This window comes from Labeo rohita, unplaced genomic scaffold (assembly GCF_022985175.1).
Source record: "Labeo rohita strain BAU-BD-2019 unplaced genomic scaffold, IGBB_LRoh.1.0 scaffold_286, whole genome shotgun sequence".
In the NCBI taxonomy this organism is placed as follows: Eukaryota; Metazoa; Chordata; class Actinopteri; order Cypriniformes; family Cyprinidae; genus Labeo; species Labeo rohita.
The window spans coordinates 49,496-76,253 of record NW_026129166.1 but is presented as its reverse complement, the minus strand read 5'-3'; the positions used below and the strand labels follow the sequence as shown (position 1 = coordinate 76,253).

Sequence of the window (26,758 nt, the reverse complement as noted above, 5' to 3'; positions counted from 1 at the left end):
AGTGCTAGGGATGCACCGATACCGATACTGGTATCGGGTATCGGGCCGATACTGAGCTCCTGTACTCGTACTCGTACTCGTTAAAATGCCCCGATACCAAACGCCGATACCACATCATGTGACAAGTGCGTATGTAGGCAAAGAAACACCGACAACAAAACGACAGACAGCAGAATGGAGTCATTAGAGTATAAAGATGTCTACGAAGTATGTGTATGTAAGTAAAATAATGTTAAACATTCAGTATTAAGCTTGTATAACTGGTGCGCGTCAGCTGATAAGCAGAGCACGCAGATTGGATTGAGCGCACGGCGGCCAAGATATGCGGGCTTGTCGAGTTAATATCCCGCCTTGACATCACTGGAAAGTTTGTAGTTCGGTATGATATGTCAAAAACAATTTAAGTAAATCAATGCACAAGTTATTTAACGGTATAGAGAGAGAGAGAGGGAGCGAGAGAGAAAGCGAGAGAGAAAGCGCGAGACAGAGAAAGAGAGAGAGCGCGCGCTGTTGCGTGATCTTCATTTATGTTCGCATATTTAGCACACGCATCTTTTGGATTAAAACAAAATCGTAGATATAAGAATATATATATATATATATATATATATATATATATATATATATATATATATATATATATATATATATATATGGGGCATTCGCTATAAACATCGTTTTTTTTCAGCCTTAAGCATACACGAATGTCCGGCGAAAGTGAAACTATAGCAGCCTGTGAAATGCGATGCGATGTTTTGCTTCACGAGTGATTCTCCATTATTTGAGTCGCTTTGGATTGTAGCCCAAATAGCAGCATATTTCAGATAAAAAAACCTGACTTATAATTCTGAAAATATCACAGTTAGGAGATTCATAATGAGTGGTTCACGTGATTACAGTACTGAGCCGCTGCAGTGGAGCAGTTTAATGCTATTAAATTGAAGATGATGAACCATAGAGCAAGAGAGAGAGAAAAAAAAAGACAGTTAAAGTAACAAAACACATTTTAATGGGCATAATTAAGTGTAAAAATAATTAAGGGATATATAGTCAACCCAAAAATTATTTAGACAGCAGATATTCACCATCTTTTGACAATTTTTGATATATATATATTTTTATTATTTTTTTAGTGGGTGCAGGACACAGTTTATGATAATGGATTCTAAATACATTTTGGTTTGACTGTATCTATTTGATAAACAAGTTGACCAACTAACATTATTCTTTTAGTTTCTGTACCCTATTTTACAAATCTACCTGTAAATTTTAAAGTATCGGTATCGGTACTCGGAATCGGCAAGTACCAAAAATAAAAGTATCGGTATCGGGCGAGTACTGAAAAAAGTGGTATCGGTGCATCCCTAAGCAATGCATTTCTAACATTTAGAATGTGTTTAGAAATTATTCTCCGAATTGACTTTAAACAGACTTTAAATGCAGAATTAACAGCAGTTACTAAGATTGATGTGGTTTGAAATTGGAAAAATCTGCTTAGAAGAAAACAAAAATGACCATCCCTAATAATCATATTTCTTGAAAAATGTTGCTTTAATTAACATTTTGCAAGACAGAACCATAAGTAAACTGTTTGTACTTCTTTAAAATTGTTGCTTAAATTAATGTTTTGCAAGATAGAAGCTTATAATTCCAAGCAGAAAATGACTTTTTAGAATTAGAATGTATGAAAAAGACTTCCCCATATAAGATCACCATATAATTTTTGCTACATGCAATGCAAACTGAATCAAAAGTGGAAACTGGAATCAAAACTGCTCAGAATGCAGATAAAACCTTCTAATTCCAAGACATTTTAGATGACAAACAAACATACAAAAGCACACAAAATCATTCAGGTCTGAATGGATTTAACATATTTTTTTGAAGATGAACTTTATTCACTGTGAAAAATTAGATAATGTTTTTTTGTTGTGTCACTTATAACTAGTTAGGAAGGATTTATGATGATTTTAATGCTTGATGCATTACTGTGTCATACTTGTTGAGGACACAGCATCAGCAATATGTATTTTCTGATGTTCTTTCAAACTTTGTAGACATAAAAAACTTTTTACACACAAATGACATGAATGTAGCTTCTCCTTTGTATGAACTTTCAGGTGTTTTTTCAGGTGCGAAGGTCTCGAAAACATTTTACCGCATTGATCACATATGTGTGTCTTCTCTCCAGTGTGATTGTTCATGTGATCCTTAAGGCTTGCTAAATGTTTGAAACTCTTTCCACATTGATTACAAGTGAATGGTTTTTCTCCAGTATGAACTCTCATATGCCTTGTAAAGTTTCCTTTTTGTGTAAAACTCTTCCAACAGTGCTCACATGTTAACGGTTTCCCTCCATTGTGGATTCTCTCATGTTTTCTCAGATGTGTTGGCCGACTAAATCTTGTGTCACAGTATGAACATTTGTAAGGTTTCTCTCCAGTGTGGATCTTCTCATGTCTTTTCAAATGTCCTGAATGACTGAATCTCTTGTCACAGTGTGAACACTTAAAGGTTTTTCTCCAGTGTGAATCCTCTCATGCTTTTTTAAACAGTTTGCTGAAATAAAAGTCTTTTCACACTCAAAGCACATGTACTCTTTCACACCAGTGTGTATTTTCTGTTGTTCTTTCAAATTTTGTAGAAATGAAAAATTCTTTCCACACACATTACATGAATGTGGCTTCTCTTTTATGAACTCTCAGGTGTTTCTTCAGGTCTGAACCCCACAAAAATATTTTGCCACAATGATCACATGCGTGCTGCTTCTTTCTATTGTGGATGTTCATGTGCTCCTTAAGGCTTGATGAGTGTGAAAAACTTTTACGCACTGATCACATGTGTACGGTTTCTCTCCAGGATGAACTCTCATGTGAACATCACAGCTATATTTGCATGTGAAACTCTTTCCACACTGAGTGCAGGTGGAAGGTTTCCTGGCTCTTCTTTAAATCTCTCTTTTTGGTTTGAGAGCAACTCAAAGGTTTTTCTCCAGTTTTCTCTAGATTTTTCTCCTCAACTTCACTCGATTCTTAATTTTCCTCACTTTCTCCAATCAGCTCTGAAATAAAAGTAAGCATTTTCAGTAAATCATAAAAAAAAAAAAAAAAAAAAAAATATATATATATGATATATATAGACATAAAAGTGAACCCTGCTTTAATAGTGGAAAGTAGACAGTTGCATTACAAAATGTTCATAATTTTTATGCAATATATATAGTTGTGCCTTTTGATGTCAAAATTGGAATGCAAATCATTTTTATAGATTATAATATTATATATATATATATATTTGAAGCTAACATAGATGTTTAAACACAGAACTCCTGTTCTGAGCTGATGATTAAAAGAGAAAACATAAATTTGATTTAAACTGTTTGTCCTTATTATAATTGTGAGATATAATCTTGGAATTGCGATAATAAATTCAAAATTTTAAAATATAAAATCAAATTTACCATTTTTCTTTTTATTTATTCCATGGCTTCACTTGAAAACCGCCCACAAAAAAACGTCCTCCCTGTTTCGGATCTGTATCCCACTATCTAACGTCAACTTCATTGAATAACAGTGTTTATCGCCGCTGGGTGACAGGCTCTTGTAATATGCAGAGAACATTTCGAAAATGACATCTAATCAATTTTTCTATAACATTTATTTTTTTAAATCAGACTTTTTTTTACTGTATCTGTGTATATCTCCTAATTCAAACTTTATAACTCAATTTAACATGCTGGTAAATAAATTTTGATGCTGGAATGCTGGTTAAAGGGAAAAAAGTGCTGGACATAAACTGGTCCTTTGCTGGTTTATGCTGGTCCTTTGCTGGTTGTTTCTGGTCCTTGACCCACTATCTAACGACCAGCTTGAATAACATTTTGAATATGACATATAATCAACCAGCATCCCAGCATCAAAACATACCTAACCATTTTATATGTATGTGTTTTCTCACCAGGGAAGGCTATCTCTCCCGGTTTTTGCAACCATGATGCACGTGCATCCCGAATGTTTACAAATTGATCATTGAAATATAGGGAGAACAAGTCAATATTTTTGATCAACTACACAGTTATCTAACATACATATAGAAACAGACAGCACCCCTTATTATCTGCTGCTTCATCTAGATTATTCAACAGCTATAAAGATTGTTTTTTCCTGTTACAACAAACCAAAATATGAAACTGTCTGAAGTTTTAACCGTCGACATTATTATTGAATTAATGAATATAAACACCAACCAGCTGGTTCTTCAGTGTGTTTCATTCTGCAGGATTCACCACAATCCACAGCAGAAACACCAACCCTTAGCAGCAGAATCAGCTGAACTCTTGTTTAGCAGACTAGCGCTCACTTCCGGCTTGTGTTTGCGGCTCCGGTCTGAGTTCAGCGCGGCCTGCTCATCACGGCTGTCCCGCTGCTGCTGCGGGTGTGTTCTGTTGAGTCTCTCTCGCTGATCTGTATAATTTCTGGATCGCTCATTGCGTTCTGAACGGGACGGGGAGGCTGTTTTTCCTGATGTGTCCAGTAGGGGGAGGCTGTACAGTATGAGCCATCAGAACAGACCGGTCTAGAAGTGGTATGTTGAATAATTGCTAAAGTTATTTTTGTTTAGCAATCGTGCAACGTTGCAGCATGTATAATTAAATTATTAGCTAAGAGGCAATGTCAGTTAATTTCAGTATGTCAATAGCTAGGTCTATATAATTTATACAGAGAGAAAAACGTATTGACGTTGAGGTAGATGGGTAACACTTTAGAATACACTTATTCACTATTAACTCCGACTTTTCCTAATTCCTAATTCCTAATTTGCTGCATATTAATAGTTTGTTGTTAAGTTTAGGTATTTGGTAGGATTAGGAATGTAGAATAAGGTCATGTAAGACATTAAAATGTGCTAAATTAGTATTAACAACTGGCTAAAATTCCAGTAATATGCATGCTTATAAGCAACTAGTTAAGAAACCTTAAAAGTGCTACTGATAGATGTAGGCTATATTTGTCTACCATATAAGCCTGAAGTAAAACAAAACGTGTTTTTTTTTTTTTTTTGTTATATATTTTTAGGATAATGCTGACAGTAAGGATACCCTTGTGTTCCCTGTTGGCTTCGCCATTATCTGTTATGTGTAAGATTTTACATGGTGTAGCTCATAAGAATATAAAAATTATTCATCTTTTTTGTGGGTTGGAGGGATTGCTCTTTTATGCTGGTTTTACAGATGGTGATTTTACCCAAATATCATAAGGCAAAAATGATGCAAATGTGACATGGATTGTACTTTCTTGCTGGTCATTGAGTTATTAGTAGTAGTAGTATTTTTGTTGTCATTTCATTCATGAAGTCCCTCCTTTACCAGTGAAAATAACAGACCAAACTGAGGCAACACAGCACAGATGAAAGATGCTATAAATCATCAGTCAAAAGGCATCTATCAATCATGTCTTGTCATTGTTTTTCAGGATCACCTCACAATGTAATCCATTCTCACCTGACTTTAGTTCTGGACAGCACACCCAGAATGACGAGATCAAATTCATTATGGATGTCCTTTTCCAAAATAAACATTTGAATCATAAAATAGCTTATACATAATGTGAGATTCATTTTTTGTGTGTGGTTAATATAGAAGAGAAAAATATAAAAATTAAGTAAAATTTAAACCAAATGATGCCAGTCTCTCTCTCTCTCTCTTTACTGTATAACAGCCAAAGCATCTCAAAAGAAGAAGAGGTTAACAATCAATATCAGAACATCTGCCTTAAACATTTGATAAATTCTTCTTCAGGTCACCTGTAAAGGTGTGAGTATGCATTTTCTGGTGCTCTTTCAGTTCATCTTTTGTAGTAAAAGACTTCCCAGTCATCTTCAGGTGTTTCTTCAGGACCACTTCTTCCCGGTGTGAACTCTCATGTGAATCTTCAATCTTGATTTACATGTCAATTTTTTTTTAAGGCAGCTGGCAGATTTTTTGGCTTCTGTTTTTCCTTTTTGTTCACGTCCACCGGGTCTAAAAAAAACATTAAATCATGATTCAGACTAACAGGAAATGAAAGGTGATGAAAACCCCAAAGTCAAAATCACTATGAGTTCAATAGTCATTTTAATCCATAAAATATGCTTTACAGCAGTTGTGCATGATTATGATCTATTTTAATGTCATGAAGATGATTTGTGTAATATATCACTGGTTTGGTCATGAAACTGCAGATGGTGCAGACTTGATTGTATGCAAAACTTACTGACAGATGGTTCTTGCAGACCAAACCTAAAACAAATATGTGTTGGATTGAAGGAAAAGCAAAGTCAAGCCTGTTCAATAGATGGTGCTACATTCACTGCACTTTCAGCCATTGTAAAAGTGTCTGCCAAAGGCACAAATTCCTCACATGGCAAAAGTGTGATTTTCAATGGATTATTTCACACAAACAACTTGCTAATCATGTAGTTGAAAGTCAGCACTGTTTCTAGTTTCTGTTTCTAATTCTAGTGAGCATAAGCATGTTCTTCAGCATGATGAAGGAGGAATTAAGAATAAACACCAACCTCTTTGTTGTCGTGACATTTCATTTTGCAGGATTCTGGATCACTCTTCTTCTCCCTGTCCTTTCCTTCTTCTGTGAACTGATTGATTTCTGGTGGTTCTGCCAAAAACAAGTTTCAAGTTTCTGCCATGAAACAAGTTTCATTTCCAACAGACATAATACAATACAAATAATCAATATTTCAGATTTCAGACACTGCACAGATGAGTGAGTCGTTTACTAAGGCTTGAGATGTGTTTTTCCTATTGCATAATTTAATGATTATAGCCTGTAAATGTTAGGAAGTCATGTGAGTTCTTCCCATTTTATTTAAATGCTCTTCAACTTTACAGAATGAGAACAATAAAATATGCAGTTGTTTCTATACCTTAAATGTAGTTTCAAACTATACAAATGAAGCAAGTAATTGTCCTACTATGAAAACAGCATCTGTAATTAACGTTGCAAAGTTTATTTATTTATTCATTTATTTTTTACTGAGGTGTTTTAATCTCTTTTCTGTCACACTGTGAAAATAAAGCTGAGAGCCCACTAAGATGTGTACATTTGATCACATGCTAACTGACAGTGAATAAGAGAGGAAGCGTCATCCGATTACAAATGGATTATTTGGGTGCATGTAAACGTAGCCAGTGTGAAACCAATTTCTTACATTCTTACACACATCTGCACTTTGTTGTTTCTGATAGGAGAATTCACCAAAGAGTATAATTCAGTCAGCGAGTGCGTGCACTCAACAAAACACAGGTGTGTCAGCGATGACTCATCTGAACACCTCTGACTGGTCATTGCATTCATAAGTTCAACAGAATCGCATGTAATTGGTTATAATGTGCAGCATTTGTCTCTTTTTTTGGAAGTTGCATTTAAAATCCCCAAAAATCTGAGGGTGTATGTGCTCGTACTTATGACCGCACATGGGCATTGGCTGGTCTAGACTGGGAAATAAGCTTTTTAAAGTCTTTTTGAGTATAAGAAACAGTGTTCATGGGGCAGTTTATTTCAGATTTTGTTGCTGATTTGAAATATGTAATTTACTGCAATTAGATGTCAGGATTCTCCCATTTAATTAGATAAGATTTGGTCTTGAATGTCAGAAATAGCTTCACAGAGGTGTTGCAAATATTGCCACAGAGTGAACAGACTTTTCCTTGAAAGGGACTCTTTTGTATATATCAGTTTCAGTCATGTGAAGTCAGTTACAAAAATCAAAATCTAAATATAAAAATAATGAGAGACTTTTTTATTTCATTATATTGACTTACTAATAACAATAGTAATAATAATAATAATAATAATAATATGATAATTCCTAATAATAATGTTAGACTTTCCAAGCAGATATCAGTCAACTAGCAAACTGCTTGATGTAGTTGTTAAGAAACTAAGTTTGTTTCTCAGCACATAAAGATGAACTACTTACCGTGATTTCAGACTCTGGTGATCTGTTTTTTTCCACTGCATGGATCTTCATATGTTTCTTCAGGTGACATTTAACAGTGAATCTCTTCACGCACTGATCACATGTGTACGGTTTCTCTCCAGTGTGAATCCTCTCATGTGCTTTCAGATGTTCTGACCGATTGAATCTCTTGTCACAGTGTGAACACTTGTAAGGTTTCTCTCCAGTGTAAATCCTCTGGTGCTGCTTTAAATGATTCATTGAAATAAAAGTCTTCCCACATTCAAAGCACATGTAAGCTTTTACACCAGTATGTGTTTTCTCATGTTTATGTAAACTTTGCCGCAGAGAAAAACTCTTTCCACATACAGAACATGAATGTGGTTTCTCATTTGTATGAACTGTCAGGTGTTTCTTCAGGTTTGATGCCATATCAAATGTTTTGCTGCACTGATCACATGCATATGGCTTCTGTCCTGTGTGGATTCTCATGTGACCATTTAGAGTGACTTTGTATGTGAAAGGCTTTTCTCTCGTGTGGATTCTCATGTGATTCTTAAGGTCTGTTGAATGAATGAAGCTCTTTCCACATTGAACACATGTGAACGGCCTCTCTCCAGTGTGGATTCTCATGTGAACAAGAAGATTCTGTTTGTTTGTGAATGTCTTTTTACACTGTTCACACATGAATGGCTTCTCTCCGGTGTGGATTCTCATGTGTCCTTTAAGGTGTGCTGACTGCATGAAACCTTTCCCACATTGTTCACATGTAAAAGGCTTCTCTCTAGTATGAATTCTCATATGAACATCAAGACTACCTTTGCATTTGAAACACTTCCCACACTGATCACACGGATGCGGCCTTTCTCCAGTGTGGATCTTCATGTGTTCCTTAAGGTGAATATTTTGTGTGAACTGTTTCCCACAGTGATCACACGTAAATGGTTTCTCACCCGTATGAAGCCTCATGTGAGTATCAAGACTGTGTTTATGTTTGAAACTCTTTCCACACTGAGAGCAGGTGAACAGCTTCTCTTCAGTGTGGCTTCTCATGTGAGAACAAAGATTTGCTTTGTTTGAGATTTTTTCTGCACTGAACGCAGGTGAACGGCTTTTCTCCTGTGTGGATCCTCATGTGAATCTCAAGACTATCTTTTCTTGGGAAACTACGTCCGCACTGATTGCAGGTGAACGGTTTCTCTCCAGTGTGGGTCCTCGTGTGACTCTCAAGACTATGTTTGGCTGTGAAACTCTTTCCACACTGAGTGCAGATGTAAGATTTCTTGGCTCTTCTTTTCTTTAAAAATGTCTTTTTAGTCTTTGAGTGACCTAAAGGTTTTTCTCCAGGTTTGTCATGATGTTCCTCCTCCACTTCACTCAGTTCTTCATTCTCTTCCATCAGCTCTGAAATGAAAGAAAAAAAGCTTACAAATAAAAAATAGCCCTGATTTAACAAAGTAGATGAATTTTTATAAAATAATTACACTGAACTTCCAATTACTGTCTTAAAAATAAAGGTGTTTCACAATGCAATAGAAGAACCTTTTTTGGTTCTGTAAAGAAATTTTAACATCTGAAGAACTTTTCTGTTTCACAAAAGGTTATTTGTGGTGAAAGAAGATTCTTCAGATTATTAAAAAGGTAAGAAAGAGATGGTTCTTTAAAGAAAAATGTTTTTTCTGTGCCATCACTGTGAAGAACCTTTTAAAGCACCTTTATTTTTAAGAGTGTATTATTGTTAAAACATTATAGGCACAAATCACACATTTCTGTAGTGAGAATGATTAAAGATATTTGAATGACAAAGATGACAATCTTACTCACTATCAACATGAAAATATACAATGCTGACACATTTTTAGACCAATTAAATTTGTTTTGCTAAAGACTTTTGAATTACCAAATGCTGGTCACATTAGACTTCATGTTCCACTGACTTCCATTTATACGCTTGTAAAACGTAAAACGCTGAAAACACAAGCTGAAGTGAATTTTCCTGCATTTTTAGTTTATGTGTCAGTAGAAACTTGACATGCTCAAAGTCTAGATTGACTGCTGCTTTAACTAGTTTTAAATAAACCATTTGTGACCCTGGACCCCATAAGGGTCAAGGTTTCGAAATTGACATTCATACATCACCTGAAAGCTGAATAATTAGGCTTTCCATTGATGTATGGTTATTAGGATAGGACAATGTTTGACCAAGATACAACTATTTGAATATATGGAATCTGAGGGTGCAAAAAAAAAAAAAAACTCTAAATATTGAGAAAATCACTTTAAAGTTGTCCAAATTAAGTTCTTAATAATGCATATTACTAATCAATATTTACAGTAAGAATTTTACTAAATATCTTCATGGAATATGATCTTTAATTAATTTCCTAATGATTTTTGAGATAAAAGAAAAATCAATAATTTTGAGGCATACAATGTATTTTTGGCTATTGCTGCTAATATACCCCAGCGACTTAAGACTTGTTTTGTGGTCCAGGGTCACATTTATATTAGCATTTTTGTGTCCGACAACTCTTAACATGGCATCACTTTTTGATGCACCCTTTGGGTCACTTTTTAATGCATGTTTTTAGTTTCACTTGTTTACCTTTCATTTAATGGTTTGCATGCATTTATTAAAAATATTAATAATTTTATATACATTTACACTTTCATTGGAGCACCTAAACCCACCCTTCTCCTAAACTTACCCACTTCTGAACAATATGAAACACATAACAGGTGAATAAGTACAGTCACAAGTATTTACTTTATTTATTTATACGATATCTTTATGCAAAGAAGAAAGTAAAACATAAGGTTTTAATAGCTGAAAATGACCCTGCTCCATTAACGCGCTCACATCTCATTCAAAACATACTCCCAAACATTAGCATGATGCAATCGGTCACGAGACACTCAAGAACCAATGGCATTTCACATCTGAAGGCTGACGTAAACACTTCCTCCGGCAGGCGGCCTTTTAAAAATGTATTTATGCTCAAAGAGACTGAGCTTATGGTGGATGGAGACAGATCACGTGTATTCCTCTCACAAATCAATCGTTTGCCTTGGAAGACTTGGAATATTAATACATTTTGAAAAACGTATAACTGTAGCTGTCTCTTCCGGTTATTTTGTGTTTTATTGATAAATGGTAGGTTTAGGGGCAATGGTTGGGCTATGCGCTGGTAAATGTGTAAATAATGAAATGTAAATAAAACTTGTGACTGTTTACATTGAAAAATCACACCCCAACATATATACAATGATGGCAATATTATTAGCCAATGTATAATTTAATCATGATGATAAAATTCCAAGTGCCTTTTGCATCAGCATAATGATGCCAAGGGTTTCTTATTTAAAGCAATGAACACGTCAAAAATTATGCTAAAGGGGTACCCTGTGCATCAAAAATTGACGCCAAAGGGTCCAGACCAAGCGTCAATATGTGACGAGTTGGGCAATGCTGTTGGCATTTCCTCCTTTTAAAAATAGATCATCTGGCCTATAGGAAAAGTTTTTCTAAGAAAAATAATCTGTACAACTATAAATTCTTGAATTTGACAAATGCTACTTAATCAGTAATTATAAATCAGATTTTGCTTAAGTTATGCTTAAAATACTAATATTAGCCATAATGGAAAGTTCATTTACTTGACATAGATTGGTATTTATTGATAAAAACAATACAAAATAAATAAATAAATCTATTTCTATTCATCTAAATCTGAAGTGGTTAAATCTTTACATCATGAATGAATAAGAAATCAAGAATAAACACCTCAACCTGTTTGTTCTTCAGTATCTTCAGTGTGTTTGGTTCTGCAGGGTTCTGGATCTCTCATCTTCTCTCTGTCTTTGTGGATTTCAGCTCTTCTTGATGCTTTAATGCTCGTCTTCACTTGTAAAAAAAAAAAAAAAAAAAAAAAAAAAAATGGGGATATTCCAGCATTTATTGCTGTGGGAGGAGCTTCACTGATGGTGAATTGCCTTGTGGGTGGATTTGATCTGCTACAATCAAAAATATATAAGTTACTAAGTTTTATACTGAATTAAACATTTGTCTGTTTGTCTATCAATTGTAAAGCAACTGATGCAAATTCGCAAATTCTTTTTAATTGCTAATACTTTATTCTGCTTCTTCATTCAAACATGGGTGGATACCTAAAAGTACAGAAAAAATATAAGTAATGTAAATTCTTGCAAATATAAATAATATTAGGAAAAATAGTTGCAAGCATAAACTTAGAAATAAATGTGCAGATTTGTAACCAACAAATGCTCTCAGTCTGTCGACACCAATGGAAATATTGTTAAAATTGATGAGCCTCAGATGATCAACATTCATTCAACAAGCCATTCATGATCATCAGACGACCATCTCTCTTTATTCTGTGTTTGCTGTTAGAAACAGATTATTTGAGTCAGGATTTGTATGATAAACCTCTCAGCCTGACTTTCCTATTTCTTTGTTTCTATTGTTTTCTTCTTCTTCTTCTTCTTTCTTTCTTTCTTTCTTTATGAACTCCTTATTCTGGTCTGTATAAATCTGCTGAATTTGGAGGGGGAAATGGGAAGGGGAAGAAACTGTTGTTGTTCTGCAGCAGCACACATCTGTTTTTAATATACTTTCTTTGTATGTGTGTGTTTTTTGGAAATCAGCCCAGATAAAAGATCTGGAATTGTCCAGAACATATACTGCCACATATGCTTTTCTCTTTTTATGGGTATTCTTTTTATTTTGTCTGGTTATAGGGAAAAATTTATTCAGATATTAATCACGATTCTACCCTCAACCAATTTTTAAATACATTTTCTATTGGTTTATATAATGTTTTAAACTTTATGGTACTCCTTAAAGTTATTGACACATTAGAATGATTAAAAAAAAAAAAAAAAAAAAAAAATGCATGAATGAAAAGAGTGGGACATGCTTGATGTTAAAAACAACAACAACAAAAAATGTTGTTTATTTAAATATTAAATTAAATAGTAAAGTGTCAAAAGATTCCCATGCATCTTTATATATGATATAGTGTATATTCACATTGTACAGTTGCTACATCACCACTGGACCCTGCATAACTCAAGCAAATAACTATGAATCTAAGTATAGGTCGATGTTCTAATTACTGCATTCATTGTAATGGTTTGTATGTACAAAAAATGCAAATGGTCATAAAACCTTTACAAATAAAAAAAAGAGCACCACAAAGCAATACACATGTTCCGAGTGTAAAACTCTACCTTTTCATACTTATCTACGTTAACATTTATAAATGGATTTAAAATGTGTCACGTAGCTCATTATAAAAACAAAGTGTTAAAAAAAAAAAGATTAAAATTTGGAAGTGTCGTTTTCAGTATATTTCAACAATGTCATTAAAAAAAAAAAAATCCGTAAAATCGCTGCAGCAACACTTCTGATCGATTCCCATCAATTCCTCTCACCGATCTCAAACTTTGACTTTTGACTTGACATCAGTAACAGTTCTCTGAAACAGTGAAACTGACAAACCAGCACACAAAAACGCTCAAAATCGCTCAGGTCTGAGTAAACTCGTCACCCGATGAGAATAATACAGAAATGAGCCTGAACAATGCCACTTAAACAAACTGTATAAAGTACGTTTGGTGGTTGTGTAAATATGAGAAATACCGTGATCTGCTAATTTCTCCTCAGAAGACTCGATACTCTCGGCTTTTTCCATCAAGCGCCGCTGAAGGCAGAAAAGTGGAGCTTGATAATACGAAAAAAATCCATGTTTAACAGTGATGATACCATTCAATTCAAGCTATTTTTTAAGTAAATGCAAACACAAGGCAAATTTTATTGCACTGTAAAGAACCATGGAGAAGTTAACCTTGAGTCAGGATATAACTTATCAGGATATAAGCTCTGCTAATTATTTTTGTGCATTTGACTGTTTGTGTTTCTTCTTGCTTTTGTTCTTCTTTCCTCTCCATATTATCCGCTTGCTCAAGGTTCCGTCCGCTATAGGAGAACAGGATGCATCTGGAAAGAAGTTATTCTTCTCCCAGATCTTCCTTCATATATTCTCATTTTATGCATGACACATATTCCTGTTTTTATAACACGCATGTAATGCATATTCCAATTGGATGAAAAGGCCACATCAAATCTAACAATATTTCTATATATGAAGAGTTCAGCCTCTAAGTGCCATCTAAAATGTTCTTCTAAAAGGAACACTTTTCTGAGGCTCTCATGTGTAGCTTCAGTAATTTCACTTTCATGGCACTGAACAAAAATATAGGAACATGAGAAAAAATGCTCAGATCAGACCCTTTCTTTCGAAACATACTACACAACTCAATCTCTTGTTCTGTCCTGGCTGGAGTATTGCAACACTCTCTTGGCAGGTCTTCTAGATAGTTCTATCAAATCATTACAATTACAGAACGCGGCTGCAAGATTCATTTTTAATGAGCCGAAAAGAAAGCATGTCACACCTCTGTTCATCAGTTTGCATTGGCTACCAATAGCTGCTCGCATAAAATTCAAGGCATTAATGTTTATGCCTTTAATTTTATTTATTTATTTATGTATCTATTTATGTATTTATTTATTTAATTTTATTATTATTTTTTAATTAGACTACGTCTTATCATTATCACTTGTTTTCAATTATCTTAATTTCTATATTTACACACTGCAAATGTTGGCACCCGCATCCAAAATGAGTAAATGACGTTTTTGGACCTAATGATACGCTTTAAATAAATTTTGTAGGCTATATGTTTCATTTTGCCAGTATATGTGGGGAACAGTGATGTATTTGATTTCCGAATTAAACACATTCAAGAGATTCAAAAACTGGACGAAAAAGGTTTTTTTTTTTTTTCAAATATTTTTTTACATAATAAACTCATTTAAATTAATACATGTTTTAAATAGATTCATTTATAACATTAAATAAAACTTTTGTCAGAAACTCAAGTGAATTATATATTTTGTTTGGTTGTTTAATGTTTTGTTTTCAGAATCGTGGGAGAATAGCTTAAAAATGCATACGCTATATGGTATCTAACTAATATAATTAGTATTGTTTCTAATATTAGAACCTCTGGGACCCCCTTCTTTCGGTTCGTTCCGCGATTCATGTGAAATACCATGCGAGTCCATAATTTTCTTTTCATTTATTTCCTTTAATTTATTTCTGCTCATCAGCTTTTTTAACAGCAAAACAAATCAAGGCACCTTATAGATGAACTAAGTAAATATTCCCCGTATCTCGACGCTTCACACTCCAGTCCAGCGGGTGGCGCTAAAACACATACGTTTTTTTGACAAACACCATTAAATCTCAGAGTAAGAAGATTTGATTCACCGCGCTCTCTCTGTTGTTTGGTAGTGACGCTGGTTTAACACAAACTGTTATAAATGTAGTTTTAATAATACAGTTTCTGAATCAGGTCAGTAGGCTAAGAACCTGTAGTTTTGTCATTTTCATAGTCGTGACTAAGTTTTGAAGCAAGCAGGAATATCTGGAGGAGAATCAGCTGAACTGAGATCTGCTGCTGTGAAGATGGTGTTTGTTAAAGAGGAGAGTGAGGAGAACATGAGTGAACCACAACCCTGGAGAATAAAACAAGAGGAACCAGAAACCTGGAAAATAAAACAGGAAGAACAAGAAACCTGGAAAATAAAACAGGAAGAACAAGAAACCGTGAGGATAAAGCAGGAGGAACAAGGAGGTTGGTCTTTTTCGTCATTCATCTTTAATGGCTATTTGTGGAACATTAGACTTACAAAGTTTTAAACTTCTTTTTGAGAAAACAACGTTTATGTGTGGTTGGAGAAAAAGTAAAAAAATAAATAAATAAATAAATAACTCACTAAAATAAGGTTATAAAACACATACAGAACATTTGTTCACAAGACTTTTGAGAACTGGATGTGGTAGACTACAGTTCTTACAGAACGACCCACCCCATACTGCCAAAGGTCCAGAATTTAAGTACGTTTTTTTTTTTTTTTTTTTTTAGATAAACAAGTGTTCTTTTAAATAACAAGGACATTTAAACCCATAAAAGTATCAAATACCTTAAACAGTACAAGAAAATTAATTATAATTTAAAAAGGAAAGACAAGATTCGGCTATGGATTAAATGCGCTAGTCATTTGAAGTTTACTAGAGCAAATGCACTAAACAGCGCTGTGTGATGCAGAGTAAAGCGCTTTAATTCGGTGATGAACACAGTGACTCGCACTTTAAACAGATGAAAAAGTGCTGAAAAACAGGAGAAACACTGTGTGCAACTTTAAAGTTAGAATCATTTACCATTTTATTTTACTGTAACACTAACTGCACTATGGTATTGCGGCATAAATGTGGAATATATCGAATTGTACAATGTAGATATAATGGAATAAAATTACAGTATTTTGTGAATGTTTGAGATTACTGTTATTCATACAAATACCTAGAAACCATGTAGTTAATTTTTATACCATGTACTGAGGTGCCATAGGCTTATGTGTGTGTGTTTACTGGTTATCATTATGTATGATACTAGTGAAGACCAAAAGTTAATTTTAATATCTCAAACAGTCAGAATAATTCAATTTTGGCATATAAAAATGAGGTTTACTTTTACAGATGTTACTGTTTTTGATAATGAACATCATCTGAGCTGTAAATCATGATATCAATTTAATATGTTAGGCATTGCTTTATTCTGCTAATTTCATATTAATTCTATTTCTGCAGGTCTTAAAAAAGGTAACAAAAAGCCTTTAATTTGGCTTTAAAAATCCTGCAGATACCATGTAGGCCTAAATAGTAAAATAAAATTCCTTCCTTGATATTTGTTGATATTGGTGTTTTGAAAAGGAAGACAGACTGCACAGCGCCCAGAGGTTGAAAGGGGCCCAGAAATCTCAGTGGTGGGGTGTATCATGGGTCAAGGAAGAACATAGTACATTCTGACCAGGGGCAGTTTTAGACCCTTTTAAATTGTCATCAACCTTTTTTGCTTGTTCAATGTGCACACTGAACATGGGTTGGAGCTCTTATTTTTGAACTCTCAAAGTGCACCAGATTAATGAATTTAACTTTGAAATGTCTAAAATTTTCTCCAGACCCCCCTACAGGGATACACATCCACCCATTCCCTGCCAAGATACTAGCAGACATGCTAATCCAGTACAAATAGGTGCATGAGAAGTAACTAAAATTATATATTTGAACTTAATAATTAAATACAAAATGGGTGGAAACTGAAAAAGGTCCACTGAATATGGGCCTGAAGTATTTAGGATCTAAGAAGCTGATAATTACAGACAGGTGTGTTTGATCAGAGTTGGAACTGAACTCTGAGGAAAGGTATATATATATTTAGGAACAGGGCACCCCTGGTTTAAAGCATTTAAAAAAAAAAAAAAAAATATATATAAAATATATATATATATTTCATTCAAAAGTTATGCTATGTTCTTGGTAGAGGACATTGGGACTCAATAAAATAAATAAATAAAAAGACATGAATAAACATGCATAGGCAAAACATATATATATTTTTTTTAAATCACCAATACATTTTTAGTTTTCAGGATTTTGTTTTTAACCAAACTTTGTATAAAGATGATTCTCAACTATGTTCTGACAGTATGGTTTTAATATAAAATTTTTCTTTATGCAAAATGTGTGTAAAATAGCCTTAAACAGGTTTTCTTATTATGTATCCATAAAGTATATCTTTCATTTGAGTTTTCACCTCCTTTGCTTTGCTTTTACATAGCTTGTAAATATGCCATGTGCAATTTTACAATTTGGCATCAATCAATTGTTAGTTTTTAGTTTAACTTTTTTTCACTGTCCTTCACTTTTAAATAGATTATAAATGCGCTGTGCGCATTTTACTTTCACTTTCAAATTAGCGGCAATGGAGTTTCTGAAATAGATTTTCAGTTTTAGAAATGGTAATTAAACTTTATGTAGCCTAAGTTATTTTAAATTAGGCACATAGCATGGTGTACACTATTTTTATTCATTTTGTTAATAAAAGTTCTATGATTAATTTATAAGTGAATTTACGTAGTATTTTAGGCAAAGTGCACAGGTTGTTAGGATTGTGCTGCCTAAAGTGTGTGATGCGTGGTTTACAAGGGGTAGTAATAGTAGGAATATGGAAACACAGAGTTGGTCATACAAACTGAAACAAATGTGAAACAAGGTGGAGAAAAGAGGACGAATCAGAAGTGACACTTATGTCCCCTGCCTTTACTGTTTATCACGACAAAGGGCCATGCAAGTGTACAGCACTGACACCAATTTATAATGTTTTAAAAATAATAATTTGAAGATCAATGTACCTCATTCATGGAGAGTTTCAAGGACAAATGGGTTTAAAATTACATCAATTTGTGTATAACAATTGTCTATTTTACACTGTTACATCAGGGTTCATCAGGGTTACCCAGAGTTACTGGAAAAAACTGAACCGTTTTTACTTTTATTTCAGAGTTGATGGAAGAAAACAAGGACAATCAAGAACTGAGTGAATATGAGGAGAAAAATGTCAAAAGTAGAGAAGAACTTTTGAGCAGCACTCAAACCAAACAGAAAGATCTAAAGAAAAGAAGAGCCATGAAATCTTTCACCTGCACTCAGTGTGGAAAGAGATTGACAACCAAATATGGTCTTGATGTTCACATGAGGATTCATACTGGAGAGAAACCGTACACATGTGAGCAATGCGGAAAGAGTTTTCTACAGTCAATAAACCTTAAAGACCACATGAACATCCACACTGGAGAAAAAAAATACAAGTGTTCACACTGTGACAAGAGATTCAGTCTGTCAGGACATCTGAAAAGACATGAGAAGATCCATACTGGAGAGAAACTGTACACGTGTGATCAGTGTGGGAAGAGTTTTGCACTAAAAGGACACCTTACAGAGCATATCAGAGTTCATACTGGAGAGAAGCCATACACTTGTGATCAATGTGGGAAGAGTTTTACACAATCATCAACCTTTAGAGGACACATGAACATCCACACTGGAGAGAAGGTTTATGCCTGTGATCAATGCAGCAAAACATTTTTGTGGGCTTCAGACCTCAAGAGACACCTGAAAGTTCATACAAAAGAGAAGCCACATTCATGTTATTTGTGTGGAAAGAGTTTTTCATGTCTTCGACATTTAAAAGTACATCTGAAAATACACACTGGTATGAGAGAGTACATGTGCTTTGAGTGTGAAAAGACTTTTTCTTCAGCAAGCAGTTTAAAAGTGCATGTGATGATTCACACAGGAGAGAAACCTTATCAGTGTTCACACTGCGAGAAAAGATTCAGTCATCCAACGAATCTGAATACACATGAGAGGATTCACACTGGAGAGAAACCGTACACATGTGATCAATGCGGGAAAAGTTTCACACAAAAAGCTATCCTTATGAGACATATGAACGTTCATACAGCAGAGAAACTGTACATGTGTAATCAATGTGGAAAGAGTTTGAAATGCAAATATAGTTTTCAGCTTCACATGAGAATTCATACTGGAGAGAAACTGTTCACTTGTGATCAGTGCGGGAAGAGTTTCACACAATCAGTCCATCTTAAGGGTCACATGAACATCCACACTAGAGAGAAACTGTACTCATGTAATCAGTGCGATAAAACATTTTTGAGGGCTTCAGCCCTGAAGAGACACCTGAGAGTTCATACTAAGTAGAAGCCACATTCATGTCATTTTTGTGGAAAGAGTTTTTCACATTTTTCAATTTTGGAAGAACATAAAAAATACATACTGGTGTCAGAGAGTACATGTGCTTTGAGTGTGACAAGACTTCAACTGAACATATGAAACAGCACCAGAGGATTCACACTAGAAAGAAACCTTATAAGTGTTCACACTGTAACAAGAGATTCAGTCAGTCAGCAAGTCAGAAAAGACATGAGAGGATCCACACTGGAGAGAAACCAGGTCACTGCACTGCATGTGGGAAGCGTTTGAATCATTCAACATCTCAACACACTCATACAAAAGTAGATCATCTTCAGATCCAATACTTTCAGGTCTGATGCTGTGTCTTTATCAAGCAATAAAATATCATCAGGATAAATCTGACCTAACCTGGCATTACAAGTGACATGGAGACACCATTTGGAGTTCCTCCCTAAAAGAACAATGTCAAAATGTTTTTTCTTTGTGTATAATTTTACTTTGCATCATTTTATTTCTGTAAATGTTCTGTTTTAGATATGTGATTACTATTAAATGCATCATGCATTGAATGCACCTTGTACTGAAATTATATCTGATCAAATGCACATTATCATTTTTTTTTCTTGATCGGAACAGCAGCTTCACTATTTTTCTCTACTCGCTTGTCTGGTTCTGCCAAAAGATGGGCATCCTGTTGTAGGAATCACACAGCTTCAGTCTGGGTCCAGCCCTTTTGAAGACCTTGCTGTTGATAATGTTCAGCCTTTGTTTGAATACATCATTAACTAACTGCATGATTTTACTGTACATTTCTGCCATATGGAATCACCATGACATAGTTACAACTGATATATAATATGATATATACTCCTAAATATAATGTAGAAACTTACATTTTCTGTGAAGCTGCTTTGCAACGGTGTATTGTGAAATGTGCTATTTAAATAATCATTAATTTAATTGAATATTATAAATCAGTTATATGTCCCTGGAGCATTCAGTGAATTGGGCACATTGATCTACCAGATGTAAAACTTTTTTTTTTTTTTTTGACAGTATTAATCAAGCCTGTTGCCAAAAGTTAAGAAAAATAACTTCTGATTAACTGTTAATGAAACTTGAAAATTTGACATTAGCAACTATAAATCAGGTTTTGCTTAAATTATGCCTTTAAAAAAATTCCTGATTTTTCTCAAAGCTCTTTTTTAACTGTTTATTAAAAAAAAAAAAAAGAAGAAAATAATAATAATAATAATAATAATAATAATAATAAACAGGCTCCAGTTTGTACTCAGTTCATAGAAACTGTCCTGTATATCATTTAACACTTTAACTGTTTCACAGATCTTATGATTTTTCTAACTACAAGTTTCCTGTATTTAATGTTTATTAATGAGCGATCAAGAATAACTGCCAACCTCTTTGTTTTTTGGTATCTTCAGGTTTCATTCTGCAGGGTTCTGGATCTCTCATCTTCTCAATCTTTTCAATCCTGAAGCAGCACCTGAAATGTCATACAAAGGAGAAACCACATTCATGTCATTTGTGTGGAAAGAGTTTTTCATATTTACAAAATTTAAAAGAACATCAAAAAATACATACTGGTGTGAGAGACTACATGTGCTTTGAGTGTGAAAAGACTTTTAGTTTAGCTGAACATTGGAAACAGCACCAGAGGATTCACAATGGAGAAAAACCTTTTCAACCTGTTCACACAGTGACATGAGATTCACTCAGTCAGGAGAACTGAAAAGACATGAGAGGATCCACACTGGAGAGAAACCGTGTCACTGCACTGCATGTGGGAAGCATTTCACTCATTCATCTGCTCTACACAGGCATACAAAATACAATCACACTAAATGAGACACAATAATGCATCAAGAAATAAAATATCTTATGGATAAATCTGTCCTGACCAGTCATTTCAAGCAGCATGACAAAGATCTAAAGTTTTCACAGTGAATTTAGTTCATCTTAATCTTCAAAACCAGCAGATTCAACTGTGAGAAAGATCAACAATGAAGTTCCTCTCCAAAGAACACTAATAAAACGTATTCTTGTAAATCACTTTTCTTCATGATTTAAATGATAATACTGCTCTCATATTATGTTTCATATTATGTTCAATTGTCTTATGATGCATATGTATCACCTGTAGTTTGATCACTCTGGCATGAATGAAAGTAGAAGCTTTTTACAAACCGTTCATGTGCTGTTACCCATTACCGAAAGCACATTCTGTTTTAAGTTTCTTAATAAAGCTTTTAATTGCCTAATATTTTACTATACATGTGACTGAGATTGAATGAGATGGAGTTTGTCTGTTAGTAACCTTATTTTTGTTTGATGTGTTTTTTTTTTTTTTTTTTTTTTGTTTAATATACTTATTTTGTTGTTTTTAATCTGCCCTTGTTGACGTCATCACTAGCATGAGTTCATTCAGTCAGCGAGCATGTGAATTTTTATATTTAATTAATTAATTAATTTTTTTTTTTGCATTTATTTATTTTGATTTTGTTTGGTTTTGTAAGTTAGTTTTGCAGGTAAGTCTACTCCCAGCTAACAAATTTGGTTTCCAGAACATTAGTTTTTGGTTCTCAATATGTTATTTTTTATGGTTTGTTTTTGGTTGGCCAGGAAAGTTTTCTTAATGAAAATAAAACTTTAGTTGTTGGTTTGTATAACATTATTATAATGTTATTTTTAAATGTTAAAATGTTAATATAATGTTCCCATATAATACTAGTATATGTTTCCTTAACCTCTTTCCTCTGATGTGATCACCCTGCGGTACATCAGTAACTATACTGCACAACCATGACCCAATATACCCTGCTAAAAAAATAAATAAATAAATAAAATAAAAAATAAATAAATAATAAAAAGAAGTTCTTCAAATTTTAAATTCACAAACAATCAACTTTAAAAAAAAATGGTTTTCTGCAGTGTGTTTTGGGACATATTCTATTAGGATTTAGTGGTTTTAACAAGCCACCAATAGACCAATAACCATTAAAACCCACAGGGTCATTACATTTTCTTTTAAAACCAGTACAAAGCCTATTATAACATGTAAAACTCATTACACATTTGTGATGGTGTCTTTCTGGATTTTATTCAGTATATTTAATTATTTATTTATTTAGCAGGGTAAAAGATCTTGGAGGCCTTTTTAGGTTGTTTTATCTGTTCAGAAATATTTTCAAAAGATCTTATTTTGTCAATATGGAATTCTTGTGAAATCTGGATTCATTATCTGTTTTCAGACACAGCTCAGATATTTAGACGGACACATACCAAGATTGTTGTTTTTCAACATTAATTTAGTTCGTTTTTTCATAAAGCTTCATCTTATCATTATCATGTGTTTTTATTGATCTTGATTTCCATATTTACATGCTGCAACTTTGCGTGATTTCCAATTAAATATTTGACTAATAAATTCGCTCGTTTTTCTCCTCTAATCTTCACTCACGAAGACTATTGATGCTGATCAATTACCACTAGAGTCTATACTTTTACGTTCTTCTAATTTATTTGTGCAGATCGGCTTTTTTTTAAGGAAAACAAATCAGCGCGCCTTGTAGACGCACAAAATATTATTTTCCCTCCTCTCGACGCTTCACACTCCAGTCCAGCGGGTGGCGCTAAAACACATACGTTTGTTTGACAAACACCATTAAATCTCAGAGGAAGAAGATTAGTTTCACCGCCGTCTCTGTTGTTTTGTTGTGATGCTCGTTTAATACAAACTGTTAGAAATGTAGTTTTCTGTAAATATTTTTTTTTTTTTTAAGTTTTTGAATCAGGTCAGCAAATACCTGTAATATTCTCATCCTTATAGTCGTGACTAAGTTCTGAAGCAAGCAGGAATATCTGGAGGAGAATCAGCTGAACTGAGATCTGCTGCTGTGAAGATGGTGTTTGTTAAAGAGGAGAGTGAGGAGAACATGAGTGAACCAGAAACCTGGAGAATAAAACAAGAGGAACCAGAAACCTGGAAAATAAAACACGAGGAACAAGAACCCTGGACAATAAAACATGAGGAACAAGAACTGTGCAGAATAAAACATGAAGAACAAGGAGGTTGGTGTTTAATTCTTATTTGTCTTTAACAACTATTTGTGGCATACTATGCTTGCAACAAACAGACAGGGTTTAAATTAAGCCTGGAGTAAGCATAATCTAGCAGTGGAAAATAAGACTGCAAACAGAAAATGTTACTGAAGAAGATAATGTTTCTTTTAAAGCAAGCAAAGTAAACTGCACACATCAGGTGTCAAATAAGATAAAATGAATGCCTAGAAATCTCTTTGTTATGAATTCTTGCATAAATCCTTCCACTCAGCTTTCTTTATAAATAAACCACAGATCTGAGTTTTAAGAAACTACTTTCTCACTTGAAATACTCTTAAAACTGACACAATAACAGTAATATTTTAAAAATTAAGTGGGTTTTCTTCTCCGCCATTAAGACTTGCTGGTTGGTGTGAAATGCATTCTGGGATACCTGGCTGCATCAAGTTCACACAAGACACCTTTTGATGTATTTTTGATAAAGGGGTGGAGCAAGAACGCATCTGATGCAGTTTTAGATTTTGTTTGTTGTAATAGAAACAATTTTTAGAGCTGTTGCATGATATAAATGGAGCAGAAAATAATAAGGAACACTTTTTTTAACAAAATGTATGTTAGTTAATAGTGTAGCTGATCAATCATTCAATATTTCTTGTTGTAGAAACATAGGATTTGTCTATACTATAATGTTGTAAAAATGTTATTTTGAAAATCAATATATTTCATTCATAAAAACTGAATTAAAATATATAAAATTGAATCAAAAGGAACATTTTTGTATAGAAATTGTCTTAACACTTACACCATGGTGCACTTTTTTTTTTTGTTTGTTTGTTTTTTTTGTTTTTCAAGCTACTAACAAATAAACTGTTTTTGCTTTTATTTTAGAGTTTATTGAAGAAAGTGAGGATAACGAAGAATTGAGAGATGAGGAGACAAATCATGTCAAAACTGGAGAAAAAAACCTTTGAGTTGCTCTCAAACCAAACAGAAAAATTTAAAGAAAGGAGGAGCCAAGAAATGCTTCATCTGCACTCAGTGTGGAAAGAGTTTGACAAGCAAATTTAATCTTGAGCGTCACATGAAAGTTCATATTGAAGAGAAAGCATTTACGTGTGATCAGTGTGGGAAGAGTTTCACAAAATCGTTAAGATTTAAGGATCACATGAACATTCACACTGGAGAGAAACCCTATCAGTGTTTACACTGTGACAAGAGATTCAGTCAGTCAAGACACCTGAAGAAACACAAGGTAGTCCATACTGGAGAGAAACCGCACGCGTGCGATCAGTGCGGGAAGAGTTTCACACAAAAAGGAAGCCTTATGTCACATATGAGAGTTCATACAGGAGAGAAGCCATTCACATGTTTTCAGTGTGGAAAGAGTTTTGCACACTTAGCAAACATTAAGGCACACATGAACATTCACACAGGAGAGAAACCTTATCAGTGTTCACGCTGTGAGAAGAGATTCAGTCATCCATCGAATCTGAAAACACATGAGAGGATCCACACCGGAGAGAAACCGTTTCACTGCACTGCATGTGGGAAGCATTTCAGTCGTTCATCTGGTCTACACAGACATACAAAAAACAATCACAGTACGAGATCCTCGACAAATGTGTTACAAATGACAGTGTGCATTTTCTGAAATCTGAATAAAATGTTATACTTTCTTTGTGTGTATACCTTAATTCATCATGTACATTTATTCACTGTTTATGTAATTATGGACTTGGACATGAAGCTTGCACAATATAGAGCAACATAGTAAGGCTTGTGTTGTAATATGTATTGTATATTCAAATCAGTTTCGAATACTAATAATGGATCATACCAGTTCATGTTTAATATTTCCTGCATAATTACATACATAAAGAAATATATTTTGTGCTTGATTAGTTACCTGTATTGTCAGTGTGCAGCAGACACACCCACCTAAACAATTTCAATATATCGCTTTATATTGTCCCTGAAAAGACCATAAACATTGTTGAAGTAAAAATTAATTTACACACACAGTGAGATTGTAAGAATCCCAACATCCTGTGGCCCTCTCATACTAACTTGGGAAGATAGACTGCAGACATGACGTAAGTCTAGTCCTAAGAATCATGAGACATGTTGTACATCCTTATATGGATGTGATGTTTTATCTTTCCGTATTTCTGCTGACAACCAATATATATTCAATATATATTCTCTACTATACATTCTCTTATCTACATGTATTCTCTATTACCTTAACTGACCTCTCTTAATAAAGTACCCTTGAGAGAATTGCACTTCTGTGTGTCGTCATTTATTCACTGGTCCAGGATCCTGACTCCTGTGCTCCATCGCTCAACCAGACTGAATCTTGACAGTTGATTAGATATTATATTCTAACACACGTATCCTAAAAACTAGTACTGTGTTCATTGTTTTGGCTGTCAGTTAGTGATGCTCCCGGTCTTTTCCAAAATGCTATAAATCCATTTTGATTAATTTGAGTAAAAATGTGTTTTTTTTACCAAGAAAGTGGCAAGATGAAAACCACTATTTTCTGTTTTAAACTTTCACATAGCATCTTTAGGTTATAATAACATAAACAACTAAAATCTAGATTCTGATTTTTCAAAGATTTATTATAAAAACTGATTATTTTTTCCCAAAATGCAACACATCCATTAGGGGTCTACGCTTACTTTTCTTTTTAGAGAAAGTATGATGGAAAGAGATGGCATAAGTGCAATCAAATTCATAAACTCTTGTTCAGATTAATGTTTTAAATATACAATTTTGAACATAGAAATATTAAATGATTTTAATAACTAAAAAGAAGATAAAAATGAAATACTGCCAGTAGGTGGCGGTAAGTCACTGATTTAATTTCTGTCATATCATTCATTTGGTTCGTTCGAACGGCTGAATCATTCAGGAATAAAGCAAGTGATTATTTTTATGAATGGGTAAATGATTCATTGACTCACTAGAAAATGCCCGTTCATTCGTAAACGAAACAGCGCTGTGTTTGA

At 33.9% G+C, this 26,758-nt stretch overlaps 1 protein-coding gene, 1 long non-coding RNA gene and 2 pseudogenes across 2 annotated transcripts; 2 read left to right on the top strand and 2 right to left on the bottom strand.

Moving 5' to 3' along the window:
• Positions 1–1,909: 1,909 nt before the first annotated feature.
• LOC127160076 (zinc finger protein 431-like) lies at positions 1,910–4,493 on the bottom strand (annotated as a pseudogene).
• A 1,507-nt stretch (positions 4,494–6,000) lies between these two features.
• Positions 6,001–26,758, bottom strand: part of LOC127160070 (zinc finger protein 850-like) — a 41,688-nt pseudogene continuing 20,930 nt past the window's right edge.
• On the top strand, positions 15,314–20,797 carry LOC127160073 (gastrula zinc finger protein XlCGF57.1-like). Its single transcript, XM_051102744.1, has 2 exons — positions 15,314–15,678; positions 18,448–20,797. The coding sequence occupies exons 1-2, from the start codon at positions 15,510–15,512 to the stop codon at positions 19,665–19,667; spliced, it is 1,389 nt and encodes a 462-aa protein (XP_050958701.1). The 5' UTR covers positions 15,314–15,509; the 3' UTR covers positions 19,668–20,797.
• On the top strand, positions 23,342–24,885 carry LOC127160077 (uncharacterized). The gene is made up of 2 exons (XR_007826644.1): positions 23,342–23,750; positions 24,630–24,885. It is a non-coding gene; the product is annotated as an uncharacterized LOC127160077 (long non-coding RNA).

Coding starts and splice junctions, on each gene's coding strand:
- LOC127160073 (XM_051102744.1), top strand. CDS start 15,510: ATGGTGTTTGTTAAAGAGGAGAGTGAGGAGAACATGAGTGAACCACAA. Junction 15,679..18,447: donor AAAGCAGGAGGAACAAGGAG/GTTGGTCTTTTT, acceptor CTTTTATTTCAG/AGTTGATGGAAGAAAACAAG.